Source organism: Lodderomyces elongisporus, chromosome 1 (assembly GCF_030384665.1).
Source record: "Lodderomyces elongisporus chromosome 1, complete sequence".
Taxonomy (NCBI): Eukaryota; Fungi; Ascomycota; class Pichiomycetes; order Serinales; family Debaryomycetaceae; genus Lodderomyces; species Lodderomyces elongisporus.
The window spans coordinates 434,387-453,182 of NC_083673.1; the positions used below are offsets into that span (position 1 = coordinate 434,387).

The 18,796-nt window shown below is 37.9% G+C and overlaps 8 protein-coding genes across 8 annotated transcripts; 4 read left to right on the top strand and 4 right to left on the bottom strand. All coding sequences in view use genetic code 12, as the record gives it.

Annotated features, from left to right (window-relative positions):
* Nucleotides 1-90: 90 nt before the first annotated feature.
* Nucleotides 91-1,938, top strand: PVL30_000147 (uncharacterized protein; the record flags this gene model as incomplete). Its single annotated transcript, XM_001527582.2, has 1 exon — nt 91-1,938. One exon carries the CDS (start codon nt 91-93, stop codon nt 1,936-1,938), a length of 1,848 nt encoding a protein of 615 aa, XP_001527632.2.
* A 1,077-nt stretch (nt 1,939-3,015) lies between these two features.
* Nucleotides 3,016-5,388, top strand: PVL30_000148 (uncharacterized protein; the record flags this gene model as incomplete). Its single annotated transcript, XM_001527583.2, has 1 exon — nt 3,016-5,388. The coding sequence occupies one exon, from the start codon at nt 3,016-3,018 to the stop codon at nt 5,386-5,388; it is 2,373 nt and encodes a 790-aa protein (XP_001527633.2).
* A 243-nt stretch (nt 5,389-5,631) lies between these two features.
* COX23 (Mitochondrial copper homeostasis protein) lies at nt 5,632-6,036 on the bottom strand (the record flags this gene model as incomplete). Its single annotated transcript, XM_001527584.1, has 1 exon — nt 5,632-6,036. The coding sequence occupies one exon, from the start codon at nt 6,034-6,036 to the stop codon at nt 5,632-5,634; it is 405 nt and encodes a 134-aa protein (XP_001527634.1).
* A 566-nt stretch (nt 6,037-6,602) lies between these two features.
* On the top strand, nt 6,603-8,276 carry SRP54 (Signal recognition particle; the record flags this gene model as incomplete). The annotated part of the gene is made up of 1 exon (XM_001527585.2): nt 6,603-8,276. One exon carries the CDS (start codon nt 6,603-6,605, stop codon nt 8,274-8,276), a length of 1,674 nt encoding a protein of 557 aa, XP_001527635.2.
* Nucleotides 8,277-8,594: 318 nt separating this feature from the next.
* PVL30_000151 (uncharacterized protein) lies at nt 8,595-9,293 on the bottom strand (the record flags this gene model as incomplete). The annotated part of the gene is made up of 1 exon (XM_001527586.1): nt 8,595-9,293. One exon carries the CDS (start codon nt 9,291-9,293, stop codon nt 8,595-8,597), a length of 699 nt encoding a protein of 232 aa, XP_001527636.2.
* Nucleotides 9,294-9,800: 507 nt separating this feature from the next.
* Nucleotides 9,801-14,159, top strand: PVL30_000152 (uncharacterized protein; the record flags this gene model as incomplete). Its single annotated transcript, XM_001527587.2, has 1 exon — nt 9,801-14,159. One exon carries the CDS (start codon nt 9,801-9,803, stop codon nt 14,157-14,159), a length of 4,359 nt encoding a protein of 1,452 aa, XP_001527637.2.
* Nucleotides 14,160-14,357: 198 nt separating this feature from the next.
* Nucleotides 14,358-15,398, bottom strand: ERG27 (3-keto-steroid reductase; the record flags this gene model as incomplete). Its single annotated transcript, XM_001527588.2, has 1 exon — nt 14,358-15,398. The coding sequence occupies one exon, from the start codon at nt 15,396-15,398 to the stop codon at nt 14,358-14,360; it is 1,041 nt and encodes a 346-aa protein (XP_001527638.2).
* Nucleotides 15,399-15,947: 549 nt separating this feature from the next.
* Nucleotides 15,948-18,632, bottom strand: ctf18 (Chromosome transmission fidelity protein 18; the record flags this gene model as incomplete). Its single annotated transcript, XM_001527589.2, has 1 exon — nt 15,948-18,632. One exon carries the CDS (start codon nt 18,630-18,632, stop codon nt 15,948-15,950), a length of 2,685 nt encoding a protein of 894 aa, XP_001527639.2.
* Between the last annotated feature and the right edge of the window lie 164 nt (nt 18,633-18,796).

The following is an 18,796-nucleotide window of genomic DNA, read 5'->3' on the forward strand; positions in this document are numbered from 1 at the left end:
TAAAAAGTATGCTTTACGATGCTAATAAAATGTTCTTGCGACCTCATCAAGTGTAGCTGAACCTCGAGGACTAAGATAATAATTTTACGGATGAGGGAAACTGATAGTTTGATAGGTTATCGAGAAGAGAGACAACATAACTCTGTTCGGCACCACCATGCAACCGATGAAAATCATTTAGAAAACAATAGTAATTGTGAGAGACACAACAACAGCAATGACGATGTCGACGATGATAATGAAGAAGAAGAAGAAGATGATGATGATGACGACGATGGGAATTCACAGAATTCAGATAATGTTCTTCAAGACCACGTGCATAATATCAAGAAATTGCCGTGGTATTCACGACCTAGTGTGTATTCAATCATTCTCGTTGTTGGGTCATTAACTATGAGTATAGCAATGGCAGATCCTACCCGTCAAATTGTATTGAACAAGTTGGCCTCAAACACTGTGGCCAAAGAAGAAATGGATGTGGCAAACACTTACTCGGCAATAGCCATATCAGCATCGCCACCGCAGGAGAAAGTTCAAAATCTAGTTGCATCTTTTAATCAGTTTCTTTTAGTTGGATTGACCTTAATATCATTGCCTATGACGGCCAAGTATGGTGAATTGTCAAATGTTCATGGCAGGAAACCATTTTTTACAGCTTTAGTACTTACAAGCTTGATATCAAGAACGTGGCAATACTACTTGTACCGTTACTCTACATTACAATTCAAATCATTACTAATTGCCAACTACATCCAGTCATTAACCGGAGGAACGAATATCATATCGGCGCTTGCAAACTCTTATGTAAGTGACATTACACTTCCAAGCCGACGTACATTTGCATTTGGTTTAGCTAGCTCTGCAACATTTGTTGGTCAATCTTTTGGGCCAGCATTGGGATCAATCATTAGTGATGCTGCCTCTACAAACCGATTTAAAAAAAACGTTGCAATTTTTTCCGGAATGGTGCAAATCACACATAGTGAACGTGTTGTTTTGGTGAGTGAGCTTTTAATACAACTAGTTTTGTTGTTATATGTCATTTTCCTTTTTCCTGAGTCTAGAGGCGCAAAAGCTAGGGGCTTAGCTGAAGATCGTGTTTTGCACGAGAGCCCTCTGATTGAAGAGTCGTTACCAATTGAAGTAGATCTAGACAGTAAGCTCGATAAAAAGCTTTCCAAAAAGGCATCCGTGGTGATTAAAGAAATATTGCTGTTTATGAATATTTTCAAACCCTTGCGTTTATTGGCATATTCCAAAAAAGTGGCGCGCCCACGAAGTAAGCGCAGATACACCCAGTTTAGAAATGCTGTAATTGGTTTAATTTCAACTTCGGTGATGTACCAAGGACTAATATTTGCCATGAATGAATTGGTCATACAGTATGGTATCTTTACGTTTGACTGGAATGCAGATGATATATCATATTTATTATCAATTATATCTGTTCTGAGATCATTGGTATTAATTGCAATTTTACCCGTTATTGAGAAGCTTTTGAAAAAAACGTTTTGTTTGCAAAGCTTAAACTTTCAGTTTGATATGGTAGAGTACCTGTTATTAATGATATCGTTCATTGTGGGTTTCCTTCTGTTTATTTTATTCTATTTTGCCAATAGCACCAAGATGTTTTATATCGCTGTTGCGGTTTTCTCCTTGAATGCCATTATTGGTCCCACAATGGATAGCACTATCCTCAAGTTCTATCCAACTTCTAAAAGTGCTATGTTGTTTTCAGCAAATATTCTTATGTTAAACATAGTGTGCATCTTCACTTCCCCCAGTATTTTGGGAATTTATAAAGTTTCCTTGCAATGGGGCAATGCTGCAATTCCATTTTTGGTATATGCTATGGCTATGTTGGTATTTATTGGCATTGTTTACTGGTGCAAGAGAAGTATACACCTTGATAGCAAATGCAGAGATGATAGCAAGTAGTTAAAATCTACGTGTATTCTTTTGTATATATTTCAACGACAATATTCACTAGAATACACTAAATTAAAAGACAATTCACGACTAAAGAAAATTTCAAATCCAATTTGAGCGTCTTCTTAGGAATAGCTTTATAACTAATGAATATCATTGCAATTTTTTTACTTGTATTTTTATTTTAGTTTGCATTTTTTATTCTTGTAATTCTTATATCCTTGAAGTTTCACCATCCCACCTATTGTTGGTTACGCTTTAATGTATATATAGCATTCCGATACTTTCAGCAGAGCTTTTAATTCACCAACCATCTAGGCCGATATATGATATAGACCAATTCATGTATTCATATAAACAATTTCAATGTATAATGAAACATAAATCCGGATAATATTGAAAAGAAATGAAAAGTTGAAGAAAATAAAAAGAAGTTAAAAACAAAAAAAATGGAAAAAAAGTGAAAAAAAAACATACGCAATTACTGCAAAAAGAGTCCTAAACATTTGTTATATCATACTTTTCATTTTTTTTCTTCCTTTGTGTGCATGTTTTTTTTCACAGTTTTGATTTTATGAAACAAATGCACCTATGACACACACACACACACACACACAAACACACAAACACACACACAATAATACATAGATCTACACCGACACTCACTCCCCCCCTGTCCCCCCCTCCCACCTCACTCTTTCCCTTATCACCGATTTTGTGCATTGTGCCACAACCCATGACCATGTTACGATTTTCTCCAATTCATTGAGCTCCTTTTTTTATTCTATTTATTTTATTTACTATACCATACTTTATTTAACAATTAAACGAAGTTATTCATTTCGAAGTCTATTCCCTTCTTTTCCTACTTTACACGAAATTTTATTAGATTTCAACATTGTTTCTCATCCTTACATTGGCTTCTCTCTCTACACCTTCTTTTCTCCCCCCCCCCTTCTTCAACCACTACTACTGACAGTTCATGCTGCAGTGATTATTGCTATCTCATATTGAAACCTTTTATACTTTTTAAAAGAATAAAGTAATTTCAAATAAAAAAAAATATTAAAATAATACAAAATACATATGAGCAACTCCTTACTGAACCACGAAGCAAACTTCCGGTTGCGGATTATGAGACATTTTAATCATATGAATCGACTTCAAAACGAAGTCCATTACTTGATTGACAACTCTCAAGACAGAGTTGACGATGAACAAGCAATTACTTCAGGAGCACCAATACCACTTTGGCGTTTTACACGTGAAAATCCGCAATTAGAAAATATGGAAACTGGCTTTGATACAAGCGAAGACGAAGACGAAGAACAGTATATGCCTGAGATTAACTTGGCACCACTATCACCACCAGATGAACATCAACCACAGAGAGATGAAACTCAGCTTGAAGAAGACCTTTGGAGAAGCGAGCGATTATTTCTAATCTCAGCACGACAACAGAGCGTTGCAAATTCCCAATACTCTGAAACACTCCGCACGCTGAGTGGAGTTCCTTTGAGGCGCCAAAACGCAATTCGTATACCTAGCATTTTGAGTACTAATATCAATTTTAAAGATGAAGATGAAAATGAAACACAACATCAAGAGCATGAGCAACAGATGCGACTGCAGCTGCAGCGACAGCTGCTTCTGCAACAGCAACAGCAACAGCAACGGCAACAACAACAACAACAACGTAATATTGCTGTACAAGAGTCTCTTAATAAAGAAGCTGAGGTTTTGCGGACATATCTAGCTGGTTTATTAGATCAAATAAAAAAGAGGAAGACATACAAAGGCTTATCACCACTCTTTTTTGATTCAGAAGCTATACATGTTACTTTGGCTTTAGCAGAACACCAGCCGAAAACATTGTCCAAAACCAAAGTCTTTCCTGGATTCAGGAGTCTTTTATCGATGTGTGACGACTGTAGTTTTCGCTTTGAGGAACAGATGGATACATTTTTACAACAACGGCAACGTGGGGCAGTACCAAATGCTGTTTGTGCAAATCCAGACTTTCCACCGCAGAATAATCAGACATATTCGGTACTGAAGAGAAAACTGGGTCTTTTCGGTGATGGTAAGCGGAAAAAACGGAAATTGAACCAACCCTTATCCGAACTTTTGCCATCGTCATCGTCATCGTCATCGTCATCGTCATCGTCATCTATGTCAGCGTCGTTCTCGTTATCGTCACCAGACAATATTTCTAATCTTGAGACCCTGATAAGTTATCCCCATTTTACAATCGATAAAGACATTATTGCTAATGGGTTACGCACGAGTTGCTTTCGTACTGGCTCAAGCTTTGAACTAAAATTGCCCGCGAACTCGAATACTGATATGCCAATGATTGGTCCTCAAGGCTTCTTAAAAGTAACACAAGTGAACACTGCTAACAGTGCTTCCGGGTTCTTTGAGCTTCCGAACATTGGTGGCCAACTGCAAAGTGAAGTGCGGTCAAGAATTTGGTCTTTCGCAACTTTTATCTGCGGCCTTTCTAGATCAAGAGTTTTACCAAAACATCCTCGCTTGACGCAAAAATTGGATTTGCTTGAAATATTACTAGAAGATACAAATCTTGAATACCGCCACAGTGGTGAACAAATCTTACGTGGTGTATCTGTTCCATTTAATGCAGATATTGTTGATTTCAAGAATCATGATTTGCGTTTCTATCAAAGCTATTATGGTAATACTGCACGTCAGAGTTCAAGCTGCAGTAAAGTATGCCAGCAACTTTTGGACTGGATGACTATAAGCCCCTTTTCTCTGTTCAAAGAAGGGTATTTTATCGATACGCTCACAAAACTCGAGTCTGATTTGGCAAACTTTGCAAACTTTGATGCCAGGATAACTAAAAAGTCAAAAGCATTGTATTCAGCAATACAATTTAAATCAAACTTGTACGAATTGACTAAAGATTTTGATTTCCATATTTTAGTAACAACAGATGGAGATACAAATAGTAACCATAATCGAGTAGGTAGAAACTACTCGACATTGTTTTTAGACGATTGGGAAGAAAAACTATCTAATGAATTAATTGATCAAATGACAAGGAATGACTGCAAAATAATAGCAAATATTCAGCTCAATTATGTGTTGCTCAAGTTGCGGGTAGATTTAGATTTGGCAGCAGACACATTAATAAGTCATTTGCTCTGTCACGGATCCTCACCATCAATCGAGCACTACAGAAGGCTTTATGGTGAAATTTTGACAGACGAGTCTCTGAAAGATGAATTGCCTCTGAATGCTCATTTTTTGTGTTCTGTACATAAAAAGACTGGACATTTAGAAATCCGTAATACGTTTCCTGAGTTTTTTGGATCACCAAATTTATACCCAAATCATCGTTGTGCAAGAAAAGAACACAAGTCTACGTATTTGAGATCATTAAGAAATCTTGAAGGAAACTTGACACCAACATGGCCCATCAGCGATTTCGTATAGATTCATGTTTTACAGCAAGAAGAAGAAAAAAAAAAGTAAAATTTAAAATGCAAAATGCTAAAAAATGCGGAAATGACATTCTTAAGTTTGATTATATACACGTTCTTTGTTTCAATGTTTCCTTTCTTTCCACCTTTTTTTTTCACCTTTTCCACCTTTTTCCACCTTTTTCCACCTTTTCGCACCTTTTCGCACCTTTTCGCACCTTTTCTTTTTAGGTTTGATTCGTCTCTTTTCTGGTAATTACCAGCCCCATCCTCCTTTGCCTTGTATTCGATCCTGTTTTCTCTTTCTAAAAAAATCTTTACGGCATTCTCGATAGGCATCAAAAAACTCTTGACATGCATACTTATCTTGTTGGTTCCGGTATAAGCAATCCATTGATGCCATGCGGCTCTCCTCACATGGGTCATAAAATTTGGAAGGTTCCTTCATAGCCCACCTATACTTGTGGCGATGATTCTCAGGGTTATCTGGGTAAAATTTAAAACTCTCCACTCCGCCTTCTGTAAAATTCACTTTCGATACATCTTTCTCTACCTTGTCGGTGTCCAACTTCAAAGCATCTCCATTAGGGGTACTTGAAGCGCTCGGCGTGACATTATCCACCTTGTCGTGTTTGGTATTCTCCCCCTCATATGGAGTCATGTTTAAAAAAATGCACCAACTTTAAGCACGTATTGCACCGACACTAAATAATTAATATTTCTGTTACCTAATGCTGATAGGTACTGATGTGTTCTGTGTTCTGGTAAGTGCTAGTCTATACTAGTATACGCTAATGTGGTGGTTCTCCTGAAAAAAGGTGTAATGTTTTATTATTTATTATTATTTATTTATACATACACGAATGAGGGAAGGCGGGCGGGGGAGAGGTGGTTGTTGTGACGCGGGAGTTAAGCAGGAAATATAATCCTTTTTCCTGTTCTTTTTTTTTTTTCTTTCTTTTCGCTTTCTTTCATACTCTCAATCTTTCTTCCGTTTTGTCTAATTTTTAAATTCTATGTGGAAAAAAAAAAAAAATTAGTTCAAAACTCATGGTTCAACATACATCATAAATCACTACATTCTTTCAAACAAAGAAACTTCACCAATAGACATATTCCTAATATTAGTTAGTGAACATATATCACTAGGAACTAAATAAATTAAACTAAACAAAACAAAACACCAATTTTTTGTAAAGATTACAATCTACATACCAATAAAATAATATGGTGTTAGCGGATTTGGGCGAGCGTCTTCGTGGCGCCCTTTCGTCTGTTGAGAGCGGATCTGAGGACGAGATCCAGGCTATGATCAAGGACATTTGCACAGCATTATTGGAATCTGATATAAATGTAAAACTAGTGGCGAAATTGAGAGGTAACATAAGAGAAAAGATTGAACTGGAGGGAGTGCTTAAGGAGCAATCATCACAGAACAAGAGAAAGAAATTGCAAAAGATTATTTTTGATGAACTATGTGCATTAGTAGATTCACATACCGAGCCACCTAAGCCCAAAAAGCTTTCATCGACAACCAAGACTATTAATGGGAAAAAAGTTCGTGTTAGTAAAGAGTCTAGTCACGTTATTATGTTTGTTGGTCTTCAAGGTGCCGGTAAGACAACTTCGTGTACGAAATTGGCAGTTTATTATAAAAAACGTGGCTTCAAAGTGGGGTTGGTTTGTGCAGATACATTTAGAGCAGGTGCTTTTGATCAATTGAAACAAAATGCCATAAAGGCAAACATACCATATTATGGATCATATTTGGAGCCAGATCCGGTCAAGATTGCATATGAAGGTGTACAAAAGTTCAAGCACGAAAAATTTGATATCATTATTGTTGATACATCGGGAAGGCATCGACAAGAAGAACAGTTATTCACAGAGATGGTTCAGATTGGTGAAGCCGTGCAGCCCACACAAACAATAATGGTTATGGATGGATCCATTGGTCAAGCTGCCGAGTCGCAAGCCAGAGCATTCAAGGAGAGTGCAGATTTCGGGTCAATCATATTGACAAAGATGGATGGTCACGCCAAAGGAGGTGGTGCCATTTCTGCAGTTGCAGCCACGAAGACACCCATTGTTTTTATTGGTACTGGTGAACACGTTGGGGATCTTGAGATATTCAAGCCCACTACATTTGTCTCTAAGCTTTTGGGAATAGGGGATATTCAATCTTTAATTGAACATGTCCAATCGTTGCAGTTGCACCAGGACGAGGGTCACAAGAAAACTATCGAGAATATCAAAGAAGGTAAATTTACGTTGAAAGATTTCCAAACTCAAATGAATAATTTTATGAAAATGGGACCGCTTACGAATATTGCCTCGATGATTCCTGGAATGTCAAATATCATGTCCCAAGTTGGAGAAGAGGAGACATCCAAAAAGATCAGAAACATGATCTTTATTATGGACTCTATGACGACTAAGGAGTTGGAAAGTGATGGCCGAATCTTTATCAAAGAGCCCAGCAGAATAGTGCGGGTAGCAAAAGGGTCTGGTTGCAGTGCCGTTGAAGTAGAAATGATATTGCAGCAGCATCGAATGATGTCGACTATGGCAAAATCAGCGATGGCGGCGCAAGGAATGCAAGGTGGAGGTCTTGGAGGTGGTGGTGCTGCTCCAGGTGGATCCCAAATGCAGAGGATGATGCAACAGGCACAATCGAACCCCAATTTCTTGCAACAAGCAATGAGCATGTTGGGAGGGGGCGCTGGCGGTGCTGGGGGACCTGGTGGTTTGGCTGGTATGATGAATAATCCGGCAATGATGCAACAAGCGCAACAAATGATGAAAGATCCAGCCATGATGCAGCGTGCACAGAGAATGATGCAGGACCCATCTATGATGCAAAAGATGATGCAACAATTTGGTGGAATGGGTGGCATGTAAGTTTGGGAGATGTAACATTGCTGTGGCATTGATAAAGCATGGATATTGTTACTAGTAGTGTTATCGACAATGTTATAGGTGGATATGAAATAGAAGAAGTCGAAGAAGAAGAAGAAGAAGAAGAAGAAGAAGATGATGATGATGATGAAGAAGAAGAAGATATGAGAGCGAGTAATTCAATAAGTAATACGTTAAAGATATAAAGAAGATGCAAATGCTTTCTGTTTTTTATCCGTTTCTTTTTTTAATTCTTTTTTTTTTGTTTTATTTCATCATTTGACAGGAGCCTTCTCTTCCTACTTTCGATTATTCAATATTTTACCTATAAAATTCGGGTCTAGATGTATTCATACCATACTCGCTTAAAGCGTTACTCAAATCCTCCATTGTAAGTACAACTTTCCCCTGCTGATTTCCTGCTGTTGAGTGTGTTTGTTGTGATACTTGTTGGTCGCCAGAACTCTCCTGATTACCAGAGTTGTTTCCTGCTAATGTTTGTTGGTTGGCATACTGTTGACCCTGTAATAGTTGCTTTGCTCTTACTTGTGGATTCGATGAATTATATACTGCGCTTGCATTGCGAATCCTACTGTACTCATAAGCATCTTGAGCAATATCACTAATAAACTTTTGAGTTGCCAACGCAATCAACCTTTTGATCTTTACATCTGATGATTCAAAACCATTTTTGGCCAAGTAATAATCTGTAACCGCATCAGGAATGATTGGAGCAAACTCATCATCCATCATATCTAGCACTTCCTTTAAAGTCTTGTCTTTCCTCGTTAACTCTGGAAGATCTGGTATTAGCGAGGATGCTGAAGCAGCAGCAGCTGCTGCCGCTGCAGATAAACTCTGTTGCTTTTGTTTGCTTCGTTCCTCCTTCAGGATACGGCTTTGTTGTTCACTCTGAGTAGTTTCCGATGCAACTGGTGCTGGTAATTCAACAGGTATATCTTGTTTGATATTTTCGTCAATATCATTGAATTCTTCTTCGTCGATAATATCCGTGTTCATTGAAAAAAGTCTTTGCTTGTTGCTTGTTGTTTGATGGTTTGTTTTCTTTTTTCCTTTTTAATTTTTTGGAAATCAATTCAAAGTTGGCAATATCGAAAGCGGTAAATTATGGCTATGGATATGAGAGGTTGTTGAAAAGTGAAACCAAATAAGAATGGAAGGTATTTATTGTAGTCGATAAAGATTTAGTGATGTGGGATTTGATATTGATGATGATGATGATTATGATGATGGGTTCAGTCTAACTAGAAAGCGCAATTTTTCCAACTATTTTGCGTGCAATTTGTGTTTTCGTTTCTAATCGTTTCCTTCGTTTTATTTCTTTAATTTTGTTTAATTTTTTTTTTAATTTTTTAATTTTTTTTTTTACTTTTATTATAATGTTTAGGTGGGGTTCGCACAGTAGCAGTTGATCTTAATTCACGAGGAACGATAAGATATTCTAGTCTTTGCAAAAAAATAACACCAATATTGCTATAGTTAATACTAAGATCAATTCATCACACAATGATAGGTGGGGCCTTGAGCAACCCGTATGAATCTCCAACTTTTGGTACGGCACTTCTGCTACGCATTGATGGTGGTGTAGGTGCAATGTCATTATCGCCTACGGGGCGTGATGCAGTTCTTGCTGGTCGTAAAGGTTTGTACGTTATCGATCTTGATGACCCGTTTACTCCTCCTCGATGGCTACATCATATCACCTCTTGGGAAGTGGCAGATGTTCAATGGTCACCTCACGCTTTTCAAAAACCATCGTGGTGTATCTCAACTTCCAATCAGAAAGCGCTTTTGTGGGATTTGAATCGACCGTCCACCAATGCCATTGTCAATGTTCTTCACGCGCATACCAGGGCAATTACAGATATAAATTTTCACCCCACGCACCCTGAGATGTTGGCCACTTGCTCTGTTGACACCATGATTTTCAACTGGGACATGCGTACTCCACGGAAGCCAGTGTCCAAGTTTGCACACTTTAGGGCCGGAACGATTCAAGTAAAATACAACTGGGAAAATGCATATGAGTTGGGTCTGACTCACGATAATGAGCTTTGGATATGGGACACTAGAAAGGGTGCTTTACCGATAGCTACAATTGTGGATGCTCATGAGGGTAAAATCAATGGCCTTGATTTTTCTCAGGGTCTCAAAAATATTATAACTTGCTCTAACGACGAAACCGTGAAATTTTGGAATTTGGAAAGTAGAGAATTAATAGAAGCCATAAAAGATTTCAACTATTTTGACAAAACTACAGAGCAGATCTTCAAGCCAAGCGTGGTCTTGAAGACTGAGTTTCCGGTCTCGCGAGCGAGGAATATACCTTTTGGATCCGATATGGCGTGTGGTATTATGCCCTTATTAGGTGGTGGAGATGCTATTCATATTGTAAACTACGAAGAATCGCATCAAAAGTACTTGACCACTGGTGTAACGCAGAATATTGATGCAAACCCAGCGTACTCTTTCAGTGGCCATGGTGGCCCGATAAAAGATTTTTTATGGAGAACAAGACACGAAAATTATCAAGGATTTGACTCCAAAAATGGTTGGAAAGATTTTCAATTGGTGACTTGGTCCAATAAAGATGTCGATTTAAAATTATGGCCACATGATGACGCGCTTTATAGTTCGGTAAATTATAATCCTTCGTTTATTAATTTCAGAAACGATCTGAATTCAGACTTGGCCGACGCCAAACAGGATCCCGTGTGTACTGCTTACGGATATGAGACGTTTTGCAAAGAGCCAGAGATGACCATTGAAAATTTGGCTGGGCTGAAAGATGGAGATTTTCTTTCTGCGATGGCCTTACTTAAACTTTCCGAAGGTAAGCAGCGTCAAAACGAAGTACTTTCCTCTAGTCACCTATCCTGGATTGCTGGAGTGAGGATCGGGCCTTCGCACGACCGAAGGGGTACTTCCTCTTCTTCTTTGTTTGATGAGGACGGCCCGGCCAATTTGGGTGAGGAGGTGAGTATTGTAGGACACAAGTTCCCATTTGTGAGATTTGAAAAAATTTCCGTCTCGACAGGTGAATTGGTGATTACTTTGAAAGGAGTAGTACCTAAGGAAGGATCATTAAATGGGGCTAAGGTAGACGAAATTGAAGGAGAAAATGATGACGAAGTTGATAGAGAAAATTGCGGTCAAGATCAGAATCCAAGCCATGAATTAAGTCATGGAAAAAATGAAAGACGTGAAACAAAGGAAGGAAGCGACCCAATGGTCCCCCAGGTCGAAGTTACGGGGTTTTCAAATAAAGGTAGTTCTCAATTAATGGGGAGTGAACAAGCTACAGGAATCCAAAGTGTACCAGATGACGAAGCAAACTCTCTGAAACTTCAAAATCATGGAATTGAAGACGATGATAAGTATGCTGAAGTGATGGGAGGAAATACTGAGAAATTAGTTTTTATCCGGTTTACTGTGAAATTTCCAACAGCATACCCGTTTTTGGAAAACAAAACTTCTCCATCACATAGTAAAAGACGACGTTCCCGTAAAGCAAATACAGTTTTATTTGACGTTGAGCAAACTCATGAATTGAGTTTTAATGTAAAGAAGTTGATTGAAAAAAACTTACATAAAATTGCAGAATTTTATACAAACAAATACCATCGCTTTTGTTTGGAATACTGCTTGAGATATTTGATGGGGGAAACAATTGACATGGATGATGACTTAATGATTGAAAACAGACGTGATAGTAGTGGCGATTCTGTATTGGTAGAGGTTGGAAATGAGAATTGGGTGGATGACCTAATTGAGCAACAGCCAAATCCTAGTGGTGTGGGTGGTAGTGGTGGCTATTCATCGGGAGAAGATGAAATGGCGACTTATGACGACCTCATTCCAAGCCATGACGAATTCGTCCACAATGGAAAAAATTCTTTGTCGCAAAATTTAGGTGCAACAATGACAATGAAGTTAGGTACTGGTGGTGAAACACAATCAAGCTATAAATTCAATGCAAGCCGGGACTTTGACTCTACCCCCTTACCTAAAGGTTGCGGTGCTGTTTGGACACCTAATGGGCAATTGGTTTGCTTCTTTACAGCTGAATCCGAATTGGGCGAGAATAATAAGAAGAGCAAAAGTGGTAGAAAAGATCGTTTGGGTGAGAAATATGTATACCGAAAAGATGCTACTAATGGCGATGATGATGATGATGATGATGATGATGATGATGATGATGATGAGGGAGACGAACATGATGGTAATGATGATAATGATAAAGATGGTGAAAACAATGAAAATGACGATCGGTCTGAGAGCGAAAATGATAGTCTTGATGGAGATAAATTTTCGGAGGACGAAATCGAAGAAGATGTAGCTCAATTTTTGAACAAAGAAAGTTCGATAAGAAATGCTACTACCGAATTGGTCAACTCAAGAATAGTGCCCGATCGAAATTTTACAAAACATGGCATGTCTCAAGTGCGCTCCTTAGAGAGGTACACAAGTCACGGTGATAACTCAACTAGTTTCAAAGATGATAAATCGAAAAGCAAGAATTCAAAATACAAAAACAAAATTGTTATTCTCAACTATGGTTTTATGTTGCCGAACAAGATTGAGCTTGGGAGAGAATATAGGATATCTGGGGATACTCCCTCAAAACTTGCCCACTTCAATGCTTCAATTACGGCTAAACATGGTTTGAGTAGCTTAACACGCACCTGGAAACTTTTGGCAGAGATACTAGCTGGTGTGTCAGATTCTTTAGGCAATATATTCGAACATAGAAAGGAATCTCGTTTGCATCCTCAGAAGTATTTTTTTGATAGTTATGTATATTTCTGGGGGGGCCATCCATTCGGAAGCCTTGGTGTTGTGTCTGAAATATTTCAACATTATGTCAAATTAGGTGATATACAAACACTAGCTGTGATGTCATGTCTTTTATCCGCGCTGACCTCTCTTGACCATAGATTTATTGAAGGGCAAATGCTATCACATACTATTGCTAAAGGCAGTACGAATTTAAATACGAGCACATATGTGCAAACACAAAATATGGTTTCGCCGAAAATCGGTTGTGGCTTCGCAAACAGTAATGTCAACACCAATACGAATGATCATAGTCACACATTTAACGGGGCCCCAAGTTATATGAGAGGAAGGAAGTTATCCTTCAATTCAATCCACTCTGTAACTACAAACACTATTCGTTCAGAAACTAGCTTTGACGGTAACACCGTTGGTTCGCGGAGGAGGCCATTAACTTCGAATGCAATGCTTCTAAATTCGCTGGCGAATAATAGATCTATAAATAGGGTCATGGAACCAAGCAACAAAAACAGGTTGCAACATCAACATCAATATCAATATCAGCACCAACGACCCTACTCTCGTATTGAGTTTTGCGACGATTTTAGACCCAACCCAAATGGTTTTCCAGAGTTTCAAAATATTACTTTTCAGTTCAAAGAAGAAGACTTTTCATCATACAGACTGTTATATGCTGAGACTCTTTTCAATTGGAATTTACCCATTCATCGTCTTGAACTTCTCAAGTTCAACAAACTGATGGACAAGATTGATGGAGCTGATGAATACCTGGTGCATAAGTGTTCAATCCGAAAGCGCAAGAAAAACAAGCAACTTCCTACACAAGTATTTATCAATACGGTATCTCTGGTTATTACGAGCTCGCACAATGCATGGAATACTACGAAAAGACAAACAATTAAATATTGCACCTATTGCCAGCTACCACTTGAGAAGAGTATGGCATTATGTGTCCATTGTGAACATGCTCTTCATTCTCATTGTGCCAAAGACTGGTGGTCAGATGATGTGGATGAATGCCCTAGTGGCTGTGGATGTAATTGTTTAAGTTACTCTTACTATAGCTAAGAACAAATAATGGAATCTGAAGATAAAACAATTCTTATACAAAAAATTAAATCAAGTAGAACAAAAAGAAAAGTAATTTTTTTATAATGTCAATGGACAAAAAAGACAAAAAAGACAAAAAAAAAAGGGAAAAAAGGGAAAAAAGTAATATATTGAAATAATAAGAATTCTAGCTAAGGCGCTATCTTTGCTCGGAACCTATGCTTGTCGCGAGTTGGAAATTTGATTTTTAAGCTTTTCATCCCATTCAAGGCTCAAGTCTTCCAAATATTTACCCACGTCATCCTTTCCTGTTGTATCCACTTCTTCGTAAATGAGATATTCTTTACCAGCTCTATCGCAAGCAGATCCGACTTTGGCACTTTGTTTGGTCTTTCCTAGGGCAGCTGCTACAGGAGCATTTGCCGCAATGTAACCTGAAATATTGTGGTATGGCGAGCCCAACCATCTTGCCATGTAGAATAGGAACATCATTCCATAATACGTGAAAAAGTTTAGATATTGGAAAAATGAAAAACTTGTGAATATACCAGGGTGAACCAAGTATTGCTCAATTTGTTTTTCTCTTTTTAACTTTTCATACGTAGCAAAGTGCATAAGATCTACTAACCTCTTGGATCCTTCGTATGATTCGTGAGATCTTAACAACTGTAAATCGTTGAAGGACAAATATTTGGGGTGGGACATTATAGATCCAATCCAAACAATTTTGCCTCCGTTTTCTAATAAATGTTCAATTTTGTGTATAAAGTAATAAGGACCAAAAACATTTGCTTGAAATACTAGCCCCAACTTATCGTTAGATTCAACGCCTGTTCTTTGAAGCTTATATGTTGGATCCGTCACGGCCTGCATGGGGTTCTTTAGCACTTCTACAACAGCAGCACCCCAATCAATTCCAGAATAAACACCTTGTGCGGCATTGATAAATAAATAATCAATGTGCTTATACCTCTTGTTCAATTCATAATACGATGAAAGGATCGATACCATATCTGCAAAATCCACCAAGATGTAGTCAAACTCGACGTAAGAAAGCTTTTGTGGTACATTCTCAACGATGAACTTCTTGATATCCTTGATCAGTTCAATGGCTTTCGGTAAAGTACGGGAAGTGACGATTAAAGTAATATTGGACTTATCAGGCAATTGCTCCAACATACGCACTGCGATGTTGTAACCAAGGTTTGAGGAGGTTCCCGTTATTAGGATGACAGTTGATTCTCTAGTTAAGGACATTTTTCTCTATCTTTCTCTGTTTTTCTTCTTCTTCTTCTTCTTCTTCTTCTTCTTCTTCTTCTTCTTCTTCTTCTTCTTCTTCTTCTTACTGTATCAAATTCAATTCTTTGTTGATTTGTAGGATCTGGAAGAAGGTTCTTTACTTTTATATTCTTTACACTCAACAAGTTCTCACTTTCTGTTTTGTTCTTCCTTTTTTTTTCTCTTGTTGTTTTTTTTCTTTTTCAGATGTTCCATACATTTGTGTATAAAGTCGAATTCTCATGAGAAATATAGCCTCGTGTGCGCGTCGTATAGAAAATGTCTGGCAAATAAATACGAGACGATTAAATAAAACAATACTCTACGACTCAGCTTTAGTAGAATGCTTTGATTTTTTATAGACTCAATTCTTAAAAAAAAACACTATAAAAATTAACGTCCCAGCTAAAGCTAAGCTTACAGAAAACATTTTGAAGTAAAATATCTTCAAGAACATATGTATATATATATATATATATATATATATATTTACTTGTATTTATGTGTGCAGATTGCATGCTCAGGTTCTTATGGGTGCCAAAAATCAGACCATGTGATCTCCTTCCGTACGGCATTAGAAAAACCCTCGTTGTAATTCACCCAGATTCTCGTATTGGATAGGGTCTCGACTGGGTGCTTGTTTTCCAAACCTGTGTCAAGTAGACCTGCCTTTACAGAATCGTACCTCTCCTTAAAAAAGTAATTGTTCTTAGTCTGTGCGCTTGAATCATTCAGTTGATGTTGCTGCATCTGGTCACTATTCTTTCTACTTTTCTTCAAAGTTCCTTCAAATTCTGCCTCTTCTTCAAGAACCTTCCGCGACCTCTTAACTTTAGCTGATTTGATTTCGGCAATTCTCTCAGTCATAAGTGGAAACAAATTGTGTCTTTTAGCCTGACAAATCTTTGTATCCCATATTTGGGTGGTTCTGAAAATGTCATTCTTGAATTGAGATAATGTGTCCCAGTCAGGTGAAAATTTTAAATTTGATTGTCCTGACTCTATGTGTCTTTCAAACTCAAGTTTTATGTCAATGCCGATAGAAAGGCGTGCCACTTTATCAACTACCGCAAGTTCATAACTTGATAGTTGAGTCTTGATCTTAGACGATAGATTAGGGGTCAAAATTTTAGACAAAAATGGTAAGAACAAAGTTGCCAGTGTCTCCAAATTGTGTGCACCAACTGCAAGCTTCAACGGAATAGGTATGTTTTGCATTGCTGACCGCGCTGCCTGTTTATTTTCTTTCAATGTTTCGTATGATTCAAATGCTAAATTCCTCATATTTGGTACGAGTGGATTATTGTCAACTGCGTTCTTTTGTGACTTTATATCACTGAAAAGAGACCAAGATTTCAATGCCACCAAAGGAAAATATTGCGAAGTATCCATGTTTGCCTGATTAAATTTGTCATAATAATGTAGCCAATCGCTCAACTGGGTTGGCCTTCTTAATGAGTTGTCTTGAAAATGAACTATATCCAAGTACTGGTTAAAAACACCATTGATAATCTTCTCAAACGAGTCTGAGCTGCTTGTGACTGCCTTTCCTGGCCCATCCATGTACTTGATCAAAAGCTTGTTGAAATTCTCTTCTTTCTTTAATTGTGGATCCCGCTTGAAAATGTCATCAACCATGGCAAACCACGAAATGCTCTTATCTTGCAAAGTGGCAGTAGATGTAGTTTTGCTATGGCTGTGGTTGTGACTGTGACTGTGACTGTGACTGTGACTATTACTGTTAATATTACTATTACTACTACTGTAACCGTTGTTGATGTTGCGTTTGCTCCTAGATAATTCATCTAGATTTAACCTACGACCGTTGAATTGCATTTGATTAAGGCATGCACGAAAATCGCCTTCACAGCTTTCACAAATGTCTCCAATTTCACGGTAATCCAACCCAAGGTTCTCTTTTTCATTTACAGACATCAAAAAGTCCTTGACAGATTTCATTGCATTTCCGCTCACTTTAACACCTGTGGCCTTTTGTGCTAAAGAAGGTCTTTTAAATGCCACTACTTCAGAAATCGCACGTATTTTTTCCAAGGGATTGGGTCCAACTCTTCCCGATTGTCGTGCATATATATCATTTGCAATACAAATGATTGGTCGATTAAGGATCTTGTCTTTTCTTTTTCTAGATCTCTTGTCTCCATTCCTCCCACTTGCATCGTTATTATATGATCTCTTACTCCAGGTTGCTCTTTCATCCGAATGAACAAGATCAGCGAGAACTCTAGTTACTTCATTAACATTTGCTAAAGAGTCTAATTCATCAATCAACAAACATGAAGGTTTTGTGCTGTCTGACACTGAGTTCGATGTCAACGAGTTAAGAATTTTCAACTTTAATGCAGTTGCTGCATTTGCATGAGCATTCCCAACTGTTGACAGAGATGAAGACGAAGCTTGTGGTAAAGTATCCATACTATTTGCAGCATTGAGTTCCTGCACATTAAACCCCATTTGTCTTGCCAAAATATGAGCAGAGATCGTCTTGCCCACACCAGGTGGGCCATGAATGAGTAAAATCTTTCGGTGTGGGCGCTTCATCGAATCCATGTCATCGCGACCATGATTTCGAGACTCATTGTTAGCATATGAAGACCAAGAGCTCAACCATTTCATAATAACTCGATATTGTTTGTCATTTCCTGCCGAGCAAAGCTGGAGAAAGCTACGTGGGCAGTATTTCTCAGTCCAGATCTTTGATGAATCATTATTTGGTTTGAGATTGGAAATTTTGTTCTTATCCGGTGTCGGTTCCGGTGTCGGTCTTAGATAGCCATTTCCAAGCTTTTTATTGTTTTCTTTTATTCGTACTCTTAATTCAGCCTTCGATCGAAGAGACTCCATGTCTAATAATGAAAATTCCGAGTCAAGTTCTAAAACATTTTTCTTCAACGATGTTTTACGTAGATTGACGATTTCCCCATTAAATAGCTTGACATATTTGGTTTCAGTCTCTAGGTCATTTCGTACTATTTGAGGAAAATCTACATTAGCATCTTCATTTCCACTTCCACTTCCAATTGCGCTTGCATTTGCATTTGCACTTGCACTTGCACTTGCACCTTTCATAGTATCTTCTCCTTGTAAACTAACGTTTTCAGTACCATTTTTCTTAGATGGATCAGAATCACGTAGACCTAGTATAGATTGTCCAAATAGTGAATTACCAAAATCAATTGTTCCTAGCTCCGACATGGGGATGTTTCATTACTTTCTATACTGGGATGACTGAAGCTCTCCTCCACCTTTGCAAAAAAAAAAAAAAAGAAAAAGCTGTAAACACCTTTCATCAACAGACGCGTCCTTCTCACCAAAACAACAAAAATAAAAATAAGTTTATTAAAGGATTAAAGAAATAT